This window comes from Salmo salar, chromosome 03 (assembly GCF_965601325.2).
Source record: "Salmo salar chromosome 03, fSalSal1, whole genome shotgun sequence".
Taxonomy (NCBI): domain Eukaryota; kingdom Metazoa; phylum Chordata; class Actinopteri; order Salmoniformes; family Salmonidae; genus Salmo; species Salmo salar.
In genome coordinates this window covers 56,750,814-56,776,192 of record NC_138293.1, presented here as the reverse complement: position 1 = coordinate 56,776,192, position 25,379 = coordinate 56,750,814, and the positions used below count along the sequence as shown (strand labels likewise).

The 25,379-nt window shown below is 43.6% G+C and overlaps 1 protein-coding gene across 2 annotated transcripts; it reads left to right on the top strand.

The window, feature by feature from the left end:
- The first annotated feature begins 5,986 nt into the window (after positions 1-5,986).
- LOC106600892 (adenylosuccinate lyase) lies at positions 5,987-23,990 on the top strand. Of its 2 annotated transcripts, none has more exons than XR_014391926.1 (11): positions 5,987-6,216; positions 9,182-9,385; positions 11,098-11,142; positions 11,328-11,407; positions 12,843-13,061; positions 13,221-13,311; positions 13,461-13,530; positions 13,901-14,139; positions 20,884-20,973; positions 23,028-23,169; positions 23,296-23,472. XR_014391926.1 is itself a non-coding variant. In XM_014192650.3 (11 exons), the coding sequence occupies exons 1-11, from the start codon at positions 6,082-6,084 to the stop codon at positions 23,829-23,831; spliced, it is 1,437 nt and encodes a 478-aa protein (XP_014048125.1). In that variant the 5' UTR covers positions 5,988-6,081; the 3' UTR covers positions 23,832-23,990. The 2 variants fall into 2 exon arrangements, 1 of the variants encoding a protein (XP_014048125.1); XM_014192650.3 differs by lacking the exon at positions 23,028-23,169 and adding an exon at positions 23,745-23,990 and having other exon boundaries at positions 5,988-6,216.
- Positions 23,991-25,379: the final 1,389 nt, after the last annotated feature.

Below are 25,379 nucleotides of genomic sequence, written 5' to 3'. Positions count from 1 at the left end.
CCAAGGGGTTTGTGCTGATTGTACGGAGATTGTGACAGCCGCTTAAATGGCGTCCCTTAAGAGGGCAAGAACAACATGTACGCCAGGAGAAGTGCAGTATTTTCATAAGCAGACATATACTTGGAATATGGAGGACGAATGGAGGGAAAAAGAGAGGCAGAGGATGTCGAAGAGAGAGAGAGAGGATGAGGGTGAGCTTGAGTTGGTTAAAAACGGCAAAAATAAATGGAGATGATTTAAAGAAGAATGGTAGAAAGTGTAAGCAGCGTGAGCTGTATGCTGGATCGAAGACAGGAGGAGAAATGGAAGTGAATGAGGGCGAAGTATTGGAGGTGGAAGGTCTGTATAAGTCATCGGAGCCCGAGGCTTGCACCAAGGGTTAGGATAAAGATGAGTCAGTGACAGTAGGAGTGAAGTTTTTGGAAAAATTGGACCCTTTCCTTTTGGCTGATCCATTTGTAGTTTCAGGGTGGGTGAAAACAGCATTGGGTGCTGTGGTCTTGTGATAATTGTTTGTGTTTCTGCTGGTCAGAGGGTGCAGGCGCTCTGCGTTAAACAAATGGGGACAAGAGACATGAATTGTTTTGCTCTTAAGGAGAGGGCGCCGTTGAGAGGAGTGATTACTGGGGTAGCGGTAAATGTGAAAGTTGACCAACTGAAGGGGAAGAGTCCCGGTGTTTGTGATGCTCGTTTGGTGCGACGCAGACCGGGTGGCAAAACAGAAGAGCTGTTGTCTGTCCTTTTGAGTTTTGATGTTTTAGTCTTTGCCTGACAAAGTGATGTTAGGATATATATATATTTTTAAACCTTTATTTAACTAGGCAAGTCAGTTAATAACAAATTCTTATTTTCAATGACAGCCTAGGAACAGTGGGTTAACTGCCAGTTCAGGGGCAGAACAACAGATTTGTACCTTGTCAGCTTGGGGATTTGAACTTGCAACCTTTCGGTTACTAGTCCAACACTCTGCCGCCCCATATAAATGATGGCTTATGGGCATATGGCAGCAATGTGTAGGAGGGCCGTTCCTAGGTGTGAGAAGTGTGCAGAAGGGCATGACAGAAAGGAATGTGTACCGTTGGGGAAAGTAGTGGTATGTGTTAAAACCTGTCTGGGCTAGGGGGCAGTATTTTCACGGCCGGATAAAAAACGTACCCAATTTAAACAGGTTACAGTTTTTCAACTGATTGCCTTTCCAAACTACAGTGTCTGTGTGGTCATTTTGCACTTCCTAAGGCTTCCACTAGATGTCAACAGTCTTTAGAACCTTGTTTCATGCTTCTACTGTTACTGGGGAGAGAATAAGAGCTGTCTCAAGCCTGGGACCAGTGAGTTGTTTACTGCGCATTTACGCAGGCGCATTTACGCAGGCGCATTTACGCAGGCGCATTTACGCAGGCGCGCCGCTCCTTCTTTTTCCTCTGTAATGAATACACTATTGTCCGCTTGGAATATTATCGAAGATTTATGTTAAAAAGACCCTAAGGATTGATTGTAAACATCGTTTGACATGTTTCTACGAATGGTAATAGAACTATTTGACTTTTCATCTCGGGTTTTGCGCTCGCGCATTATGCCTTTAGATTAGTGATCTGAACAAGCGAACAAAACGGAGGTATTCGGACATAAATATAGAGTTTATCGAACAAAACGAGAACATTTCTTGTGGAAGTGGGAGTCCTGGGAGTGCATTCCGACGAAGATCAGCAAAGGTAAGTGAAGATTTATAATACTATTTCTGAGTTTAGTTGACTCCAGAACTTGGCGGGTAACTGTATAGCTTGCTTTGATAGCTGAGCTCTGTACTCAGAATATTGAACAATGTGCTTTCGCCGTAAAGCTATTTTGAAATCGGACACAGCAGTTGCATTAACTTGTTATGGATAGGGGGCAGTATTTTCACGGCCGGATAAAAAACGTACCTGATTTAATCTGATTATTACTCCTGCCCAGAAACTAGAATATGCATATAATTATTAGCTTTGGATAGAAAACACTCCAAAGTTTCTAAAACTGTTTAAATGGTGTCTGTGAGTATAACAGAATTCATTTGGCAGGCCAAAACCTGAGAAGATTCCTTACAGGAAGTGCCCTCTCTGACCATTTCTTGGCCTTCTACACTCTCTTTATTGAAAACTGAGGATCTCTGCTGTAACGTGACACTTCCTACGGCTCCCATAGGCTCTCAGAAGGCGGCAGAATGTTGAATGATGACTTTGCAGGCCATGGCTGAAAAACAGTAGCGCATTTGGATAGTGGTCGATCAGAGAACAATGAGACTGAGGGCGCGTACACGAGAAGACTCCATGTTTTTATTTTCAGTCTTTTAACGAAAACAATGACTCCCGGTCGGAATATTATCGCTTTTTTACGAGAAAAATCGCCAAAAAAATAGATTTTAAACAGCGTTTGACATGCTTCGAAGTACAGTAATGGAATATTTAGAATTTTTTTGTCACGAAACGCGCCAGGCGCGTCACCCTTCGTCACCCTTCGCATAGTGTCTTGAACGCACAACAAAACGCCGCTATTTGGATATAACTATGGATTATTTGGAACCAAACCAACATTTGTTATTGAACTAGAAGTCCTGGGAGTGCATTCTGACGAAGAACAGCAAAGGTAATCCAATTTTTCTTATAGTAAATCTGAGTTTGGTGAGGGCCAAACTTGGTGGGTGTCAAAATAGCTAGCCTGTGATGGCGAGCTATCTACTCAGAATATTGCAAAATGTGCTTTCACCGAAAGCTATTTTAAAATCGGACATAGCGATTGCATAAAGGAGTTCTGGATCTATAATCCTTAAAATAATTATGATGTTTTTTGTGAACGTTTATCGTGAGTAATTTAGTAAATTCACCGGAAGTTTCGGTGGGTATGCTAGTTCTGAACGTCACATGCTAATGTAAAAAGCTGTTTTTTGATATAAATATGAACTTGATTGAACAAAACATGCATGTATTGTATAACATAATGTCCTAGGAGTGTCATCTGATGAAGATCATCAAAGGTTAGTGCTGCATTTAGCTGTGGTTTGGGTTTATGTGACATTATATGCTAGCTTGAAAAATGGGTGTCTGATTATTTCTGGCTGGGTACTCTGCTGACATAATCTAATGTTTTGCTTTCGCTGTAAAGCCTTTTTGAAATCGGACAGTGTGGTTAGATAAAGGAGAGTCTTGTCTTTAAAATGGTGTAAAATAGTCATATGTTTGAAAAATTGAAGTTTTCGGATTTTTCGAGGACTTTGTATTTCGCGCCACGCCCATCATTGGATATTGGAGCAGGTGTTCCGCTAGCGGAACGTCTAGATGTAAGAATTAAGGAAAAGTGTATCTATAATTCTTTCAATAACTGTTGTAAATTTTATCAACGTTTATGATGAGTATTTTTGTAAATTGATGTGCTCATTCACCGGAAGTTTTGGGAGGCAAAACATTTCTGAACATCACGCGCCAATGTAAAATGGGGTTTATGGATATAAATATGAACTTTATCGAACAAAACATACATGTATTGTGTAACATTGAGTCCTGGGAGTTGCATCTGATGAAGATCATCAAAGGTTAGTGATTAATTTTAGCTGTATTTCTGGTTTTTGTGACGCCTCTCCTTGCTTGGAAAATGGCTGTGTGGTTTTTCTTGTTTAGGCGCTGTCCTAACATAATCTAATGTTATGCTTTCACCGTAAAGCCTTTTTGAAATCGGACAATGTGGTTGGATTAACGAGAAGATTATCTTTAAAATGGGATATAATAGTTGTATGTTTGAGAAATTAGAATTATGAGATTTTTGTTGTTTGCCACCCTGCTACTTCACTGGCTGTTGGCAGTGTGTCCCGCGGGTGGGACGCTAGTCTCGAAATACCTGGGTGTGGTGATTCGGTATTTCAGTGCTAAAAAAAGAACCGTTGTGTCCACATTTCTCTGACTCGTTGAATTGGAGGGGGGCGATGCCAGATCAATAGCAAAAGCCGGTAGTTGAGTTTCTTGAGAAGTGTAACCTTAAAAAAGAGAATCTTCAGGGTATTGGCACTGATAACGCGTCCGTGATGACTGGGGTGCACAACGGGGTGCACATGATTTTAAAGGAAGAATGTGCATTGCCCAATTTGGTACTCATCCGCTGTGTGTGCCAGTCTTTACAATTGGCTGTCTGTGCAGCATCCAAAGAAACCATCCCTAGGAGTGTTGAATACTTAATCTTAAACTGGTTTTCGATTTCCCCAAAATGGCGTGAGGCGTACAAAGCAGTGTATGCCACCGTTAATTGTGTCCAGAAACCCCTGCAGATCACCAAAGTGTGTGCCACACGTTGGCTATCAATTGAGCCTGCGGTAACTCGTATATTGAGCCAGTGGGAAGAACTGAAACTCCACTTTGAGTTGACCAAGGCCAGTGAGCGTTGCTACATGGCGGATGTGCTCCACACCATGTACATGAACAAGACCAACTATGTCAACCTGACATTCTTGAAATCAATCCTGTCCGACGTACAAGTTGCAGTGAAGTCATTTGAGGGAGAGCAAACAGATCCTGTCAAGCTTTTGGACAATCTGGTACACCTCTTAACATCAATTTGCAGCAGAGTAGTCAACACTATGGCAAAAATGGATGTCCTGAAGGATGCCATTGATGGACATCTCAGTCCATCACCATACCTTCGGTACCTTTTCGAGAGCACGGTGTACCAACTCAGTCTTGCGCCAGAGGACAAAACGGTAATTCGGAGACAGTGCATCAACTACATTGTTGCTTTAAGCAAGGAGCTGCAAGCAAGGCTCCCAGACAACCTTGAAGCCTTGCGAAACATGGCCTTGTTCAGTGTTAAGGAAACGCTAAAGCACAATAAAGGCACCACTGAAATTACTAAAGTAGCTGAGCTACTGGGATACCAGCCCCAAACAATTGATAAAATTGTTTCCCAATAGAGAAATTCCATCTGTTTAGGTGGGACTCAACTGAAAATACAGTCGAGTTTTGGAGTGAAGTCAATAACTACACGGACTCTTCCGGGTCAAATCCATTTGAAATACTGTGGAAAGCTGCACTCGCTGCCCTCTCCTTGCCACACTCAAATGCAGAGGTTGAACGGCTGTTCAGCCAAATGAGTGTGGTCAAGTCAAAGTTAAGAAATAGAATGTCATTGCACACTCTCAACTCCATACTCCTGGTGTGGTATGGACTGAAGCTGGCTGGTGATACCTGTTACCAGCATAAACTACCAATTGAAGTTCTGCAGCAGTTTGGCACCACAGCAGCATACAGCTTTAAGGACACTCCATCCTCTACTGCTGGTTCCAGCTCCGTGACAATGCAGTTTGACAGTGAAGATTAAGAGGATTTCCTTGCCAATCTATGATTCATCATATTTACAGTACGTATGCAAGGAGTGGACTTTCTGGAACTGGCGGAGACACACAGCTGATGGTGGCAGTGTGTACTGCAGTGTGTGCGAAAACAGTAGCAATATCTGGAGGAAACCATTGAGCAGCTAGCTAGCCAAGCAGCACAACAACCTGGAGTGAGCTGGAGAGAGATGCCTAGCGAATACATCATTATTTAAGTTAAGTTGCTTGTTCAATAAGATAGCATATATACCTTGTTATTAGCCTGTACCTATAATTGTTGAGCAGTTAGGTAGCATGTTAACTAAGCAATACACTGCTTAAAACTATAATTGTTCAGAATGTGAAGGTTTAGTAGTTAAAAAGAAAATAAATACAATTTAATTGTTCAATAATGCAATGTGTTGTGTTTAAAAATAAAAATGTGATCATATAAAATGTGTTGTGTTTATATTACGTTTACAAATAAAAATATATGATAATGAACAAACAAATCTAAACTAACAAATGTGAAATCATTTTTTTTTGCCGAGATGGCAAGTCAATTTGAGAAACGTTGTTGTGTATTCTACGTAATGACACAGTTTAACGTTATTACGTAATTACGTCATCACACAATGACATCACAACGTCATTTAGCTACTTTTAGCAACATAGCGACCTGCCTCTAGCAATTTCTCCTGAAAATGTGTTGGTAGCACTGGACGCATGCTGGTGATAAGCGCGTTTTAGTTATGGACGAATTTAGTAAGTATCGTTCGCCGCTGGTGTCTCGCTATGCCAGCAAGGAAATGTCCTACAACTTCAGTGACAGGAAGAAATTCACAACATGGAGAAAACTGTGGATCTACCTGGCCAAAGCGGAAAAGGTGTGAGGTATTTTTATTAATTTAGCTAGCCACCATGGATGAAAATGTATGCATGCCCTCGTCTGTATTTCAGTAGCTAACGTTAGCTAGCTATAGTTTTCCAAATATATTTTGCAAGTCTATTGTAAAAGTTGCGACCTTGAGAGACTTCTCAAGTTCCCTGCTCTAAATATGAGGACTTTACAGTAAATGAACTGGTTCATAATATGTTTGTCTTCCAAGAGAGAAGATGCGAGCCATAGTAGGCAGCAGCTAAACAAGCTAGCTTAGCTAGTAGGATGCACTGTCTTGTGATAGTCATTACATGGTTGTGGATTTAGGGCTGTAACAATGCATGTAGTTAGGCCAACAACTGGGTACTGTTGATGAATATGTCAGGAAAATGACTGGGCAGGTTGGTAAATAAGTTACACTAGTCCAGTGTTTCCCAATCCTGGTCCTCGAGTACCCCCAACAGTCCACATTTTTCTTGTAACCCTGGACAAGCACACGTGATTCAACTAATCATCAAACCGTCAATGAGTTGAATGAGGTGTGTTTGTCAAGGGCTACAACAATACTGTGTACTGTTGGGGTACTCGAGGACCAGGATTGGGAAACACTGCACTAGTCAATCAACCCTGTAGTTGTCCTTCAGATGTAACGTTATCCCCTTGAATTAATCTAGCCTCTCTAACTTAATGTCTGGGTTCCATATATTTTTCAGCCTCGTGACCACACTGCAAATTCCAATATTCCACTGCTGTTGGGCTAAACTATTTGGAAACTGGATATATATGTCTAACTAGTCCACACGAAAGTGCTGACTTTGAAACCTAAATAAGTGTTGCACAGCGAAGACCTTTAAGAGAAAAACACAAGGCAATTTTTTTTATTTAACTTTTTTTTTTTTTTACTAGGCAAGTCAGTTAAATACAGGACGCTAGGCCAATTGTGCGCCATTTTTTTTTTTTATTAGCTTAAAGACAAAAATGACTTCCACAACCCTTCTAATTTACAGGGAGGCTGTGTGTGTGTGTAATTAACGTTACTATCAGACCCTCTGTCAAATGCATCAGCTGATCTGATCTGTTAGTGGAGGGGAAATGGACTACACAAAGGTAAGGATATGGGCAGGGATGGCCAAAAACGGCAATGTGTCAAAATAAACGACAAAATATGTGTGCAAATAAACACTACATGGCCAAAAGTATGTGGACACTCCTTCCTATTAGTGGATTCGCTTTTTCAGCCACACACGTTTCTGACAGGTGTCTAAAATCGAGCACAGAGGGATGCAATCTCCATAGACAAACATTGGCAGTAGAATGGCCCATACTGTAGAGTTCGTGGACTTTCAACTTCATAGGATGCCACCTTTCCAACAAGTCAGTTTGTCAAATTTCTGCCCTGGTCAAGTGTTTTTGGTTACTACATGATTCCGTATGTGTTATTTCATAGTTTTGATGTATTCACTATTATTCTACAGTGTAGAAAATAGTAAAAGTAAAGAAAAACCCTTGAATGAGTAGGTGTCAACTATTTGACTGGTATTGTACATTTATATTTAATTAATTTAGCAGATGCTTTTATCACACCATAGTGGTATCAGACTTCTGATACCAATGTAGGGTGAAAGGGGAGCCACAATGGCAACCACTATACAAAATGATATAGTAAAGTATTTTGCATTTTGAAAATACAAAGTACATTGGAGTTTAGTTCAGCCCAGTGTAATTCAAAATACTCTGAAGTAATTAAAATACGTATTTTTAATACATATAACATAAATTAGGCAGGTAGCCTAGTGGTTAGAGCATTGGGCAAGTATTGAATCCCCGAGCTGACAAGGTAAAAATCTGTCGTTCTGCCCCTGAGCAAGGCACTGTTCCCCGGGCGCCGAAGATGTGGATGTCAATTTTAAGGCAGCCCCCCGCACCTCTGATTGACATGCGGAAGACACATTTCAGTTGAATACATTCAGTTGGACAACTGACTAGGTATTCCCCTTTCCCTAAATACTGGTCATCTCTGCCTATGGAGCCTTTTAGCAGCTCAGCTGACACACATGCACGCACAGGGCCATGGAAATCTCTCTTCTCACACTAGCTAGTTGCTACTTTAAACTTGTGCCCTCATGAAAAGGAATGTACATAGTGTTCCCATACAAAACGTTGTTTCATCAGATGTCAAGTAGCAAGTTGGGCTACAGTGTCTTTCTGTTGGGGTGGGGTTGTCTAAAATAGCCAGGCCAAAATGTCAGGGTAATAGGACACCCCCTTAGAGTTAGCCTATTTACTCTCTTCACTCCCTTCTCCTTGGCCCTAAGTAACCCTTCTATGTTTTTTAGATATGTAAGTTGTATACAATATGGTGGAAACTGCACTGCCTATAGCCTACCTATCCAGAGCCAAGTAAAAAACATTGTTACTTACGGGTAGGGAGGGAGTTGAGACGCTGCCCAGTAATGTCACTCGCTATTCTCATGAACACAGGGCCAACCTCCTGATCTCCTACTCAAACACCACATTCTATTTTTCAATGGTTTTAAATAGACCTACTGTGATGAAGATTGTGCTTGAATAGTTTTCCTAATTACTGTGTGAGATATGGAGCAAAACAACAACACATCTAGCTATCTGTTGGAAAATCTTGACCCACTTTCTGACCCGTTCCACCTCACGTCCCATTGACCCAATTGGCTTACTTTTTATTACATAGGAGCCTACAATGTGCAACTACTACAAGCTGCAATGTTGCAGCAATGTTTCGGCTTGATAAAAGCCAGGGAACACTTAATAAAGTAGCTAGTGCTTACTCTGGGATATGCATCCAGTGTATCAGCTACAATGACAGGCTGCAGTGCTTTCCCTACACCCCTGTGGTACCATCTCTAACTGTCTCTGCCCCCCCCCCCCCCCAGAACTCCAGGATCTTGGTCTGCTCCTTCTAACTCTCTCTCCTCCTCTTATCCTCCCTTCTCCAGGCTCTTGGCCTGCCCGTCACCGATGCCCAGGTGACCGAGATGGAAAGCCACGCTGAGGATATTGACTTTGCCATGGCGGCGGTGGAGGAGAGCAAGCTGAGGCATGATGTCATGGCCCACGTGCACACCTTTGCCCACTGCTGCCCCACCGCTGCTCCCATCATCCACCTGGGCGCCACTTCCTGTTACGTGGGAGACAACACGGTAAGAGAATGCCGAGGGCCACGTTATTTTAGGATGAGTGTGCTTAATGGTCATGTTTGTTTCTCATGGGTATATACACTGCTCAAAAAAAATAAAGGGAACACTTAAACAACACAATGTAACTCCAAGTCAATCTCACTTCTGTGAAATCAAACTGTCCACTTAGGAAGCAACACTGATTGACAATAAATTTCACATGCTGTTGTGCAAATGGAATAGACAACAGGTGGAAATTATAGGCAATTAGCAAGACACCCCCAATAAAGGAGTGGTTCTGCAGGTGGTGACCACAGACCACTTCTCAGTTCCTATGCTTCCTGGCTGATGTTTTGGTCACTTTTGAATGCTGGTGGTGCTTTCACTCTAGTGGTAGCATGAGACGGAGTCTACAACCCACACAAGTGGCTCAGGTAGTGCAGCTCATCCAGGATGGCACATCAATGCGAGCTGTGGCAAGAAGGTTTGCTGTGTCTGTCAGCGTAATGTCCAGAGCATGGAGGCGCTACCAGGAGATGGGCCAGTACATCAGGAGACAGGCCAGTACATCAGGAGACGTGGAGGAGGCCGTAGGAGGGCAACAACCCAGCAGCAGGGCCACTACCTCCGCCTTTGTGCAAGGAGGAGCACTGCCAGATCCCTACAAAATGACCTCCAGCAGGCTACAAATGTGCATGTGTCTGCTCAAACGGTCAGAAACAGGCTCCATGAGGGTGGTATGAGGGCCCGGCGTCCACAGGTGGGGGTTGTGCTTACAGCCCAACACAGTGCAGGACGTTTGGCATTTGCCAGAGAACACCAAGATTGGCAAAATCGCCACTGGCGCCCTGTGCTCTTCACAGATGAAAGCAGGTTCACACTGAGCACATGTGACAGAGTCTGGAGACGCCGTGGAGAACGTTCTGCTGCCTGCAACATCCTCCAGCATGACCGGTTTGGCGGTGGGTCAGTCATGGTGTGGGGTGGCATTTCTTTGGGGGACCGCACAGCCCTCCATGTGCTCGTCAGAGGTAGCCTGACTGCCATTAGGTACCGAGATGAGATCCTCAGACCCCTTGTGAGACCATATGCTGGTGCGGTTGGCCCTGGGTTCCTCCTAATGCAAGACAATGCTAGACCTCATGTGGCTGGAGTATGTCAGCAGTTCCTGCAAGAGGAAGGCATTGATGCTATGGACTGGCCTTCCCGTTCCCCAGACCTGAATCCAATTGAGCACATCTGGGACATCATGTCTCGCTCCATCCACCAACGCCACGTTGCACCACAGACTGTCCAAGAGTTGGCGGATGCTTTAGTCCAGGTCTGGGAGGAGATCCCTCCGGAGATCATCTGCCACCTCATCAGGAGCATGCCCAGGCATTGTAGGGAGGTCATACAGGCACGTGGAGGCCACACACACACTACTGAGCCTCATTTTGACTTGTTTGTTTGACATTACATTAAAGTTGGATCAGCCTGTAGTGTGGTTTTCCACTTTAATTTTGAGTGTGACTCCAAATCCAGACCTCCATGGGTTGATAAATTGGATTTCCATTGATTATTTTTGTGATTTTGTTGTCAGCACATTCAACTATGTAAAGAAAAAAGTATTTAAGATTATTTCATTCAGATCTAGGATGTGTTATTTTAGTGTTCCCTTTATTTTTTTGAGCAGTGTATATACAACTGAGATTTTTATGCATGATGACTGATATACCTGCTGTTTTTTCTCCCAGGATTTGATCCTGCTTCGTGACGGTTTTGACATTCTCCTGCCAAAGGTAAATTAGAGTTGTTATAGACCAGGAAGGATTAATACTACTACCCCCAGGGCAGCACTAGATACTGATAGTATAGTGTAAAGTTATGTGCAACTTTGTTGAAAATGTCTGAGAAAGTCAACCAAGTATGATCCTGTATATCCTCATCACTTCCGTAAACTAAAAACAATATTCTGTCTCTATAGTTGGCCAGAGTGATCGACAGACTATCAAACTTTGCTGAAAAATACGCTGGTCTCCCCACCCTGGGTTTCACACATTACCAGTAAGTATGAACACCTCAGGAGGTTTGAACTTCTATATTAGTCCATGAGCGTGACCCTCAAATTTGGGCTGTCGGGCTCCCTTGGGCCGACGATGTGTCAGTGATGTTCTTCAAGGTTTATGTCTCTAGAGTTGGAAAATGTGTGATAGCAGTGCAGCAATGGTAGCGTTCTCTGTTATCACTCTTTATTTCATCCCTCCATCCCATTTATTTTCCCCATAGGGATTTTACCCTATGACAAACAATATCAGTTTTGAACAAGGTATTGCTCACGTATAGCCTTTAATCATATACAGTGGGGGGGAAAAAGTATTTGATCCCCTGCTGATTTTGTACGTTTGCCCACTGATAAAGAAAGGATCAGTCTATAATTTTAATGGTTGGTTTATTTGAACAGTGAGAGACAGAATAACAACAAAAATATCCAGAAAAACGCATGTCAAAAATGTTATAAATTGATTTGCATTTTAATGAGGAAAATAAGTATTTGACCCCTCTGCAAAACATGACTTGGTACTTGGTGGCAAAACCCTTGTTGGCAATCAGAGGTCAGACGTTTCTTGTAGTTGGCCACCAGGTTTGCACACATCTCAGAACTTCTGACCCAATGGGAATGTAATGAAAGCTGAAATAAATAATTCTCTCTAGTATTATTCTGTCATTTCACATTCTTAAAGTAAAGTGGGGATCCTAAGACAACTCAGGAACTGAGTTGAAATGTTTTTGGCTAAGGTGTATGTAGACTTCAACTGTATATGCTATTTGACTATGAACACTCATGTTCCTGTTAGCAGTTGATGTTATTCTTCAATAACACAAACCCCAAAGCAAATCAGGGGGAGAAAAATGTATTTATTTGAAAAGGACAAATCATAGCTGTTATGCCAGGAGGTAGATGTTCATTCCCCCTGTCCTCAACTTTTCTCCACATAACAAAGGGACATGATGCCATTTATAACCCCCCACCCTAGCCTGGGGTTGACCAATCAGAAGTCCTTGCAGTACAACTGGGCCAATGGCCAAATAACAAGTATCCTGCTCCAGACTCAATGTACAGATCAATGAAAACGTGGCACACGTAGCTCTGAGTCTGACATTCCATAGATTCTGAACAGCTGTTGAACTGAAGACCAATTATTTCCATTGTCAATTCCCTATTGACCATTAGTACTCTATTTACTTTTTAGTTCTCCTCTCATCCTCTACGTTGTGTATTTATCTTCAAAATATTCTTATTCCTCTAGGATTAAAGTGATATATTCAGTGCTTCTGAGTCCACTTTAATCTCTGGCTTATTTCTGTCTTCATCTTTCTGTTTTATTTTTTTATTTGAATCTTTATTTTTTCTCTCCACATTTTATTTTAACTTTTCTCTCACCTTTCTGTATTTTTTTTTTCTCTTCCACCTCTCTCTCTGTCTCTCTCTCTCTAACAGGCCGGCCCAGTTGACCACAGTGGGTAAGAGAGCATGTCTGTGGCTCCAGGACCTGGCCATGGACATGCGGAACCTTAAGCGTGCCCGCGAAGATCTGCGTTTCCGGGGGGTGAAGGGTACTACGGGCACCCAGGCCAGCTTCCTGCAGCTCTTCCAGGGGGACCATGATAAGGTGGAGGATCTGGACAGAATGGTCACAGAGATGGCAGGCTTCAAAAAGTGAGTTCAATTTATACTTTTATGTCAACAGTCTCTTGAGTTTCCTATCTTCCACAAGTTTTGTAATTTGAGCGTAGTACAAACAGATCCCTCAAATATCAATTTATTTTTAATTATTTTAGGTTTATGTTCTTCAATCCTGTTAATTTTTCCTCCCAGGGCCTACATGGTGACCGGACAGACGTACAGTCGTAAGGTGGACATCGACTCCCTCTCTCACCTGGCCAGCATGGGAGCCACCATCCACAAGGTCGAGATTAGATTTTACTTTAGTGGAAATCAGTTTGTCATCCTTACAGCCCTAAGTCACAAGTCTATATATGGAGAAACAATACCGCCTGGTGATCTTTAACACTAGTGGAATGACCCACAGGTAATAAATTATGCTCTCCTCCTCAGATCTGCACTGACATCCGCCTGCTGGCTAACCTTAAAGAGATTGAGGAGCCTTTTGAAAAGGAGCAGATCGGTGAGTTATTAGAGGGAAATTGGTCCACTTCCTACCCAGGTATTGGAGAATCTTATCCCAAAACTAGGGTGAATCTCGATTCCTCTCTCCTTGCATCTTTGTCAAAGCGGATTGGAGCAAAAAATCAGAAGATCCTTCCCCTCTGATTTCTGCTCCAATGTGCTTTGACAAGGAGCTGTGGAGGAAGGATGTGAGGAGTCAATAATATACAATTGAGTTTCGGCCCTAGATTTCACTTTGATTAAGGCACCAACCAGTAAAACATCCTGATGGCTCAGAGTAAACTGCTAGTTTAAGTTATTTCCTAAATGCCAACCCATTGTTACTTGTCTAGGTCCCACTGACGGTCTCTCCCCCTCTCCCCCACCAGGCTCCAGTGCCATGGCCTACAAGAGGAACCCAATGCGTTGTGAACGTTGCTGTAGTCTGGCCCGCCACCTGATAGCGCTGCTTGCTGACCCCCTCCAGACCGCCTCTGTCCAGTGGCTGGAAAGAACACTAGATGACAGTGCCAACAGGAGAATCTCTCTCCCCGAGTCTTTCCTTACCGCTGACATCATCCTCAGCACCCTGCAGAACATCACTGAAGGCCTGGTGGTCTACCCCAAGGTAGATTCATTGAGTTTATTAGATAATTAAAGTAGTAAGCTTCTCCAGACAGAACTTGAGGATAAAAACACAATAAACCCAGAGGCTTTTTATTCCATTGTCCTCATAAGGTATTATCACCACCATTTTTAAACCTTGTCATTTCATGAGTAATGCACACATCTGCACCTCTGCACACAGAGGAACAACATTCAACTCACACTGTCTTGCAGGCCATCAGACTGTTAAACAGCCATCAGAGGCTGCTGCCTACATACAGACATTTACGTCAGTTAGCAGACGCTCTTATCCAGAGCGACTTACAAATTGGTGCATTCACCTTATGATATCCAGTGGAACAACCACTTTACAATAGTACATATCTTTTTTTGGTGGGGGGGGGGGGGGGGTTAGAAGGATTACTTTATCCTATCCCAGGTATTCCTTAAACTCTACAGGATAAAATCCCGTTAACGGGATTGGTTGGACAACAACCAGTGAGAGCATGACGCGAAATTCAAAAAAATTATAATCTCAAAATTAAAATTCAAGTATTATACGGCATTTTAAAGATACTCTACTCGTTAATCCAATCACATTGTCCGATTTCAAAAAGGCTTTACGGTGAAAGGAAAACATTAGATTATTTTAGCATAGCACATTAGCAAAAAAAAAGCAATTTTCCAAGCACGGATAGCCATCACAAAACCAGATATACAGCTAAAATTAAGCACTAACCGTTGGCAATCTTCATCAGATGACACTCCTAGGACATCATGTTAGACAATGGATGCATTTTTTTGTTCGATCGAGTTTATATTTATATCCAAAAACCCAATTTTTACATTGGCGCGTGACGTTCAGAAAATGTTTTCTCCCCATAACTTCCGGTGAATAGGCACATGCATTTACAGAAGAACTCATAAACGTTGACATAATTTATAACAATTATTTAAAGAATTAGAGATAATCTACTCCTTTATGCAACCACTTTGTCAGATTTCAAAATAACTTTACGGAAAAAGCACATTGTTCAATATTCTGAGTACAGAACTTAGCCTTCAATGCTAAGCTATACAGTTAGCCTACAACCACGACGTCGACAAATCTCTGAAAGTATGTTCGAAATATTTTCTTACCTTTGCTGATCTTCGGCGGAATGCACTCGGATGGGCACCCACTTCCACAAGAAATGTTCATTTGTTCTGCAAAGTCCATCATTTATGTCCAAATACGTCCGTTTTGTTGACCCATCCAGAACACTTTACAATGCCATGTGGCGTGGACGCAAATCCATAGACGAAATGTTCAAAGTTCCATTATCATTTGTAGAAACACGTTAAACGATGTTTACAATCAATCCTTTAGGGTAATTTTTTTTTGCGTAAAATTGCGATAATTTTACACCCGGGCAATAGGTATTCATCCCAGAAGAAAAATAAAAAACAACGAAGTCAAGTGCATGCGCGTCATAAGACACCTGTCCTCAGACTGGCCAGTGATTGACTGAGCCATAATTTTCTGCCCGGTGACGGATGAAACCAGTTCCTAAAGATTGTTGACAGCCAATGGAAGAGTTAGGAGGTGCAACGTAAATCCTATGTCACTGTAGTTTTTCAAGGGATTCAAAAGAAAAACTACATTTCTATTTTCCCCCACTTCCTGATTAAATTTCTCTGTTTTTTTTGCCTGCCATATGAGTTCTGTTATACTCCAACACCATTCAAACAGTTTTAGAAACTTCAGTGTTTTCTATCCAAATCTACTAATAATATGCATATTCTATTTTCTGGGCCAGAGTAGTAACCTGTTTAAATTGGGAACGTTTTTCATCCGGCCGTGAAAATATTGCCCCCTAGCCCCAACAGGTTAAAGAGGTGGGGTTTCAGGTATCTCCGGAAGGTGGGGATTGACTCCGCTGTCCTGGCGTCGTGAGGGAGCTTGTTCCACCATTGGGGTGCCAGAGCAGCGAACAGTTTTTGACTGGGCTGAGCGGGAACTGTGCTTCTGCAGAGGTAGGGAGACGAGCAGGCCAGAGGTGGATGAACGCAGTGCCCTTCTTTGGGTGTAGGGACTGATCAGAGCCTGAAGGTACGGAGGTGCCGTTCCCCTCACAGCTTTTTAGGCAAGCACCATGGTCTTGTAGCAGATGCGAGCTTCAACTGGAAGCCAGTGGAGTGTGCGGAGGAGCGGGGTGACGTGAGAGAACTTGGGAAGGGTGAACACCAGACGGGCTGCGGCGTTCTGGATGAGTTGTAGGGGTTTAATGGCACAGGCAGGGAGCCCCGCCAGCAGCGAGTTGCAGTAATCCAGACGGGAGATGACAAGTGCCTGGATTAGGACCTGCGCTGCTTCCTGTGTAAGGCAGCGTCGTACTCTGCGAATGTTGTAGAGCATGAACCTACAGGATCGGGTCACCGCCTTGATGTTAGCGGAGAACGACAGGGTGTCCCCCAGGGTCACGCCAAGGCTCTTAGCACTCTGGGAGGAGGTCTCAATGGAGTTGTCAACCGTGATGGCGAGATCATGGAACGGGCAGTCCTTCCCCGGGAGGAAGAGCAGCTCCGTCTTGCCGAGGTTCAGCTTGAGGTGGTGATCCGTCATCCACACTGATATGTCTGCCAGACATGCAGAGATGCGATTCGCCACCTGGTTATCAGAAGAGGGAAAAGGAAAGATTAATTGTGTGTCGTCTGCGTAGCAATGATAGGAGAGACCATGTGAGGATATGACAGAGCCAAGTGACTTGGTGTATAGCGAGAATAGGAGAGGGCCTAGAACTGAGCCCTGGGGGACACCAGTGGTGAGAGCACGTGGTGCGGAGACGGATTCTCGCCACGCCACCTGGTAGGAGCGACCTGTCAGGTAGGACGCAATCCAAGAGTGAGCCACGCCGGAGATGCCCAACTCGGAGAGGGTGGAGAGGAGGATCTGATGGTTCACAGTATCAAAGGCAGCAGATAGTTCTAGGAGGATGAGAGCAGAGGAGAGAGGGTTAGCTTTAGCAGTGTGGAGAGCCTCTGTGACACAGAGAAGAGCAGTCTCAGTTGAATGACCAGTCTTGAAACCTGACTGATTTGGATCAAGAAGGTCATTCTGAGAGAGATAGCAAGAGAACTGGCCAAGGACGGCACGCTCGAGTTTTGGAGAGAAAAGAAAGGATGCTGGTCTGTAGTTGTTGACATCGGAGGGATCGAGTGTAGGTTTTTTGAGAAGGGGTGCAACTCTCGCTCTCTTGAAGACGGAAGGGACGTAGCCAGCGGTCAAGGATGAGTTGATGAGGGAGGTGAGGTAGGGGAGAAGGTCTCCGGAAATGGTCTGGAGAAGAGAGGAGGGGATAGGGTCAAGCGGGCAGGTTGTTGGGCGGCCGGTTATCACAAGTCGCAAGATTTCATCTGGCGAGAGAGGGGAGAAAGAAGTCAAAGCATAGGGTAGGGCAATGTGAGCAGGACCAGTGGTGTTGTTTGACTTAACAAACGAGGATCGGATGTCGTCAACCTTCTTTTCAAAATGGTTGACGAAGTCATCCGCAGAGAGGGAGGAGGATTCAGGGGGGAGGAGGATTCAGGGGGGAGGAGGAGGTGGCAAAGAGCTTCCTAGGGTTAGAGGCAGATGCTTGGAATTTAGAGTGGTAGAAAGTGGCTTTAGTAGCAGAAACAGAGGAAGAAAATGTAGAGCTGAGGGAGTGAAAAGATGCCGGGTCCGCAAGGAGGCTAGTTTTCCTCCATTTCCGCTCGGCTGCCCGGAGCCCTGTTCTGTGAGCTCGCAATGAGTCGTCAAGCCACGGAGCAGGAGGGGAGGACCGAGCCGGCCGGGAGGATAGGGGACATAGAGAGTCAAAGGATGCAGAAAGGGAGCAGAGGAGGGTTGAGGAAGCAGAATCAGGAGATTGGTTGGAGAAGGATTGAGCAGAGGGAAGAGATGATAGGATGGAAGAGGAGAGAGTAGCAGGAGAGAGAGGGCGACGGTTGCGACGGTGCAATACCAGCTGAGTAGGGGCAGAGTGAGTAGTGTTGGAGGAGAGCGCGAGGGAAAAGGATACAAGGTAGTGGTCGGAGACTTGGAGGGGAGTTGCAGTGAGATTAGTAGAAGAACAGCATCTAGTAAAGATGAGGTCAAGCGTATTGCCTGCCTTGTGAGTAGGGGGGGACGGTGAGAGGGTGAGGTCAAAAGAGGAGAGGAGTGGAAAGAAGGAGGCAGAGAGATGAGTCAAAGGTAGACGTGAGAAATGAGTCAAAGGTAGAAATGAATCAAAGGTCACCCAGAACTGTGAGGGGTGAGCCATCCTCAGGAAAGGAACTTATCAAGGCGTCAAGCTCATTGATGAACTCTCCAAGGGAACCTGGAGGGCGATAAATGATAAGGATGTTAAGCTTGAATGGGCTAGTGACTGTGACAGCATGGAATTCAAAGGAGGAGATAGACAGACAGATGGGTCAGGGGAGAAAGAGGGAATGTCCACTTGGGAGAGATGAGGATTCCAGTGCCACCACCCCGCTGACCAGATGCTCTCGGGGTATGCGAGAACACGTGGTCAGACGAGGAGAGAGCAGAAGGAGTAGCAGTGTTTTCTGTGGTAATCCATGTTTCCGTCAGCGCAAAGAAGTCGAGGGACTGGAGGGTAGCATAGGCTGAGATGAACTCTGCCTTGTTGGCCGCAGACCGGCAGTTCCAGAGGCTGCCGGAGACCTGGAACTCCACGTGGGTCGTGCGCGCTGGGACCACCACGGTAGAGTGGCAGCGGCCACGTGGTGTGTGGCCTGTGCAGAGATGAGAGAACAGGGATAGACAGACACATAGTTGACAGGCTACGCTAATGCAAAGGAGATTGGAATGAAATTTAACTAAACTGGGGAAGCGAGAGAGCAGGGCCTCCCTCACTAACCATTCACTGAAACACTCAAATATAACTTTTCCAACTTTCACTTTAGAAATTATAATTGATGTAAACTACAGTGGTTCAATGTTTCCAGGAATAGGCTTAAACTTAGTTTATTCAGCTAGATAACTTGGTACAGTATTCTTCCGTGAAACCCACCCAGTGCACCGTATCCTATGACGCCGTAGCTAACTAGCATGCTAGCATCCAGTAACACACGGTTAGCACCAATACTTGGTTACAACAAACTACCAATGGATCATTCGTGTCCGTGTCTAGTTCCTTTCATAACGCAGAAGTAATTAAACGTTGGCTAGCTAACACAGTCAGTCCTGCTAGCTACACAAGTGGACTGCACATCTCGAAAGTTCAGAAAGTTAAGCTTACGTTGCAAAAATCTTATTGACTAAAAATGAAACAGTACTGCTAGCTGGTAAAGTTGGCTAGCTAGCAATGGCTGCGTTACCTTTATCTTTGATACAAAGACAACTATGTAGCTAGCTAACATTACACTAAACAAAACGTTCCGTTGTTATGTATTTAGTTTCTACAGTACTGCTAGTTGGTAAAGTTGGCTAGCTAGCTGTGGTGTTGACGCCGTTTGCTGCGAACGAATACTGCTGGCTAGCTAACCTTGTTAGTTTCTCAAAGCTACACCTTTATCCTTGATACAAAGACAGCAAAGACAACTATAATCAAATCATTCCGTTGTAATGAAATGTAATATTACCCGTGGAGCGAAGTACAGCACGACTACTCGCTCCAGCGGTACAGACATTGGGTACTTTAATAAATTGATCACTAGTCACTTTAATAATGTTTACATATATTGCATTACTCATCTCATATGTATATACTGTATTTTATACCATCTATTGCATCTTGCCTATGCCGCTCTCATTGCTCATCCATATATTTATATATTCTTATTCCATGCCTTTACTTACATTGTGTGTATTAGGTAGTTATTGGGGAATTGTTAGATATTGGCTGCACTGTCGGAACTAGAAGCACAAGCTTTTCACTACACTCACATTAACGTCTGCTAACCGTGTGTATGTGACCAATAAAATGTGATTTGATGTTATGTAGGGGTGTAACGGTACACGCAGTCGTACCCGAACCATTCGGTACGGGGGCCTCTGTTTGGTCAGCACTGTGAGTGAATATAGCACACATAGTTGAAGTCGGAGGTTTACATACAGTTTTTTTTTTTTTGCTTTGTTATTATGGGGTATTCTGTGTAGATTGATTGATGGGAAAAAAAAAAAAAAAGGTTACAGCCTTATTGTAAAACTTATTGCGTAACAAAATGTGCAAAAAGTCACGGCGTCTGAATACTTTCCGAAGTCACTGTTTACCTGGCAGAATGATCTCATGATTATTTGCATCAATCCAGTGGTGATTTGTTCAGCAAATTCTGCAATCACGTGTGCTACAGAAACACTGTTAACCAAGCAAGGCTCTTGCTGGAGTGCACCTAAATGAAAGGGTATCTACACCCAAAAATGAAATATTTGGTTTTTGCCAGACCTATGTCTGGTGCGTAGTTTTTTTTTTCTTTTAAAGTGATTTTGACAGTGGAAAACGGGGGACAATCAGAAACCTGGAAAAATGAAACCATTTTTATTGGGCCCTACATTGTTTGATGATCTGTTCCTGGGTTAGTTTGACATATTGTCAAAACTAAAATTAACTACAGTAACTGTTGCCTTTTTTAAATTTTCCTGCTGTACCGAAACTAAACCATGACCCCGAAACCGCAATACGTACCGAACCCTGGGTTTGGTGAACTGTTACACTCCTAATGTTATGTATCCCTTTCTCATCATCATTTTCATCTTTCCCTCTCGCTTCCTCTCATTCTCTCTCGCTCTCTCTGTCAGGTGATAGAGAGACACATCCGTCATGAGCTTCCCTTCATGGCTACAGAGAACATCATCATGGCTATGGTGAAGGCTGGAGGCAACAGACAGGTACACACCCTTCTAGTACAGCATGATGCCACATAACTTATTAGAACAGAACATATTTCTCAGACTCCATGTTGCATAATTAGTCCTGGATTGTATACCTTTCCGTTACTCTTTTTCCTAGCTTCACTTGAGTCCAGTGCGTCTATTCCTCTATCAGTTTAGAATAAAATGTAGCTGTGATGGTGAGTGGGGAGGCAGAGCCTGATGAGTCTTCTGTTACGTGTACATTTTATATATCGGCGCAGCAAGCAAAGTTGATGCGTTGTCTTTTTCATCGCCTGGTATAACCAAGAGCACCTGTCAGTCTGAGTAGGCTTTTCAGTTGCAAGTTTTCTGTCACGCAGCCTCTGAGTGACATAGAGGAACAATGAAGCACTGTTTTGCGACAGGCATGCTTGCAGCTTTACAGGAAAGAAAATGGCTTGTCTATAGCTTAAAAGGTTAATAAAATATGACCCATATTATTGGAGCTACCCTCTTTTCTTCAGGCGTGATTTCACGCACGTTTCAGATTATGTCACAATGTTCCGTCCCTTTTTAAACTAATCCCGGGTTGCTAATTATTAGTTTGATGACATGACTGAACAACATTGTTTGTTAACTAGCTAGCTAACAACCTGGTAACTTGACAGTAGGTCTAGACAAATTTGATTGGCACGAGCAGAAAGGAAAAGGGTGTGCTACTTATGATATTTGCTTCAAAGGCAAGATTCATACAGGCCTAATGTGAGCGTAAACTATACCACAAGTCAATCTCTTTCTGGTTTTCCTTAAATTCTGTTTGGCACCTAAGTTGAACTGTCTGTGAGAGAACTGAAGAGTAAAGAAGGTTTAAGGCAGTGTTTTCCCCTTACTGCTACAATGACATGCAGATCATTATGCATGCATTTTCCTCCAGCCAAATCACAGGTAGGCCTTTGCAAATATCAGCCATTCTATGCAGTATTCTATTATACAGTGTGAAGTTAATTCAATATGTCTTGTATTGAGTGTGTAAATATTAGTGACATGTTTTTTGTGTAGCACATGCGCAAAACGTTTAGAAAACGGGGAACAAGTGTCCAGAGGGCATACAGTATATTGAACAAAAATATAAACCCAGCAAGTGTTGGTCCCATCTTTCATGAGCTGAAGTAAAATATCCCAGAAATGTTCCATACGGTTATTTCTCTATACTTTTGCGCACAAATTAGGTTACATCCCTGTTTAGTGAGCATTTCTCCTTTGCCAAGATAATCATCCACCTAACAGGTGAAGCTGATTAAACAGCATGATCCATACACAGCTGCACCTTGTGCTGCAGTACAATAAAAGGCCACTCTAAAATGTGTAGTTTTGTCACACAGCACAATGCCACAGATCTCTCAAGTTTTCAGGGAGCGTACGTACAATTGGCATGCTGACTGCAGGAATGTCCACCAGAGCTGTTGCCAGAGAACTAAATGTTAATTTCTCTACCATAAGCCACCTCCAATGTCGTTTTAGAGAATTTGGTAGGATGTCCAACAGGACTCAACCGCAGACCACGTGTAACCACGCCAGCCCAGGACATCCACATCCGGCTTCTTCACCTGCAGGATCGTCTGGATTTGCACAACCGAATCATTTCTGTACAAACAGTTCGGCGTCGTAACCAACTTCAGTGGGTAAATGCTCACCTTCAATGGCCACTGGCACGCTGGAGAAGTGCGCAATTTACAGATGAGTCCCGGTTTCAACTGTACCTGGCAGATGGCGTGTGGGGGATGTCAACGATGCTGATGTCAACGTTGTGAACAGAGTGCCCCATGGTGGCAGTGTGGTTATGGTATGGGCAGGCATAAGCTCCGGACATCGAACACATCTGCATTTTATCGATGTGAATTTAAATGCACAGAGATCCCGTGATGAGATCCTGAGTCCCAATGTCGTGCCATTCATCCGCCGCCATCACCTCATGTTTCAGCATGATAATACATGGCCCCGTGTCGCAAGGATCTATACACAATTCCTGGAAGCTGAAAATGTCAGTTTTTCCATGGCCTGCATACTCACCAGACATGTCACCCATTAAGTGTGTTCCAGTTCCCACGAATATCCAGCAACTTTGTACAGCCATTGAAGAGGAGTGGAACAACGTTCTACGGCCACAATCAACAGCCTAATCAACTCTATACGAAGGAGATGTCTGCTGCATGAGGCAACCTTTTTTTAAAGGTATCTGTAACCAGCAGATGCATATCTATATTCCCAGTCAAAACCTTTGAAATTGTTGCGTTTTTTAAAATATTTTTGTGTAATCACACAGTAACAGTTTCTCTCGTGCCTGTGTTCTTGCTCCAGGACTGCCATGAGAAGATCCGTGTGTTGTCCCAGCAGGCTGCAAACGTGGTGAAACAGGAGGGGGGGGACAATGACCTGTTGGCCAGGGTCCAGGCTGACCCCTACTTCGCCCCTATCCTGGGCCATCTTGACAACATCCTGGACCCCAAGACCTTCATCGGCCGCGCCCCCCAACAGGTACTATACAGAACACCCCACTACCCGTTATCTTTGTTTTTCACAACTTGGCCTCAGAGTATTGTAAAATCATTTTAATATACCTTTAGTTAAACAGAAAATAATCTCCAGCACACTGGGGGTCTTGGTACAGAGTTCATGGTGGCAAAATATCCATTCAATCTGACCATCAATATCACCAGTGTGCTCTTTTGTATTTAGTACAGTATACAGATTTTCTCTATGCACTTATAGTTGACGCACCCTAACTCATCATTCTGTCTCCCTCTCAGGTGGCGAGGTTTCTCTCTGAGGAGGTACGCCCTCTGCTGGAACCTTACAAGGCCGAGATTGACGTCAAGATCGAGCTGGAGCTCTAAAACAGGGGACACTGACCTGTAAAACTACCAATTCTGATATTGTTTTGCAGGTCAGGAGTGGCCTTTTCACTAAAACACATACTGTTACACACCAAAATAAACCTCATGACTGACTAATTGCGTGCTGTATTGTAAGACAATAAAAGACTGAAATCAAAAGTCGGTGAGTTTGTAATGATGTCATGCGAAACTAGCAGGGTTACAACGTATACATACAGTTGAAGTCGGAAGTTTACATACACCTTAGCCAAATACATTAAACTCAGTTTTTCACAATTCCTGACATTTAATCCTAGTAAAAATTCCCTGTCTTAGGTCAGTTAGGATCACCACTTTATTTTAAGAATGTGAAATGTCAGAATAATAGTAGAGAATGATTTTATTTCAGCTTTTATTTCTTTCATCACATTGCCAGTGGGTCAGAAGTTTGCATACACTCAATTAGTATTTGGTAGCATTGCCTTTACATTGTTTAACTTGGGTCTAACGTTTTGGGTAGCCTTCCACAAGCTTCCCACAATAAGTTGGGTGAATTTTGGCCCATTCCTCCTGACAAGAGCTGGTGTAACAGTCAGGTTTGTAGGCCTCCTTGCTCGCACAAGCTTTTTCAGTTCTGCCCACAAATTGTCTATTGGCTTGAGGTCAGGGCTTTGTGATGGCCACTCCAATATTTTGTCACAACTTTGGAAGAATGCTTGGTCATTGTCCATTTGGAAGACACATTTGCGACCAACCTTTAACTTACTGATGTCTGGAGATGTTGCTTCAATATATCCACATAATTTTCCTCATAACATCTATTTTGTGAAGTGCACCAGTCCCTCCTGCAGCAAAGCATCCACACAACATGATGCTGCCACCCCCGTGCTTCATGGTTGGGATGGTGTTCTTCGGCTTGCAAGCATCCCCCTTTTTCCTCCAAATATAACGATGGTCATTATGGCCAAACAGTTCGATTTTTGTTTCATCAGACCAGAGGACATTTCTCTAGGAAGTACGATCTTTGTCGCCATGTGCAGTTGCAAACCGTTTTATGGCGGTTTTGGAGCAGTGGCTTCTTCCTTGCTGAGCGGCCTTTCAGGTTATGTCGATATAGGACTTGTTATACTGTGGAAATAGATACTTTTGTACCCGTTTCCTCCAGCATCTTCGCAAGGTCCTTTGATGTTGTTCTGGGATTGATTTGCACTTTTTGCAACAAAGTACGTTCATCTCTAGGAGACAGAACGCGTCTCCTTCCTGAGCGGTATGACGACTGCGTGGTCCCATGGTGTTCATACTTGCGTACTATTGTTTGTACAGATGAATGTGGTACCTTCAGGTGTTTGGAAATTGCTCCCAAGCATGAACCAGACTTGTGGAGGTCTACAATTTTTTTCTTCTGAGGTCTTGGCTGATTTCTTTTGATTTTCCCATGATGTCAAGCAAAGAGGCACTGAGTTTGAAGATAGGCCTTGAAATACATCCACAGGTACACCTCCAATAGGCTAATTGACATCATTTGAGTCAATCAGAAGCTTTTAAAGCCAAGACATTTTCTGGAATTTT

Coding starts and splice junctions, on each gene's coding strand:
- LOC106600892 (XM_014192650.3), top strand. CDS start 6,082: ATGGACGAATTTAGTAAGTATCGTTCGCCGCTGGTGTCTCGCTATGCC. Junction 13,062..13,220: donor GAGATGGCAGGCTTCAAAAA/GTGAGTTCAATT, acceptor TTTTCCTCCCAG/GGCCTACATGGTGACCGGAC. Junction 14,140..20,883: donor GCCTGGTGGTCTACCCCAAG/GTAGATTCATTG, acceptor TCTCTCTGTCAG/GTGATAGAGAGACACATCCG.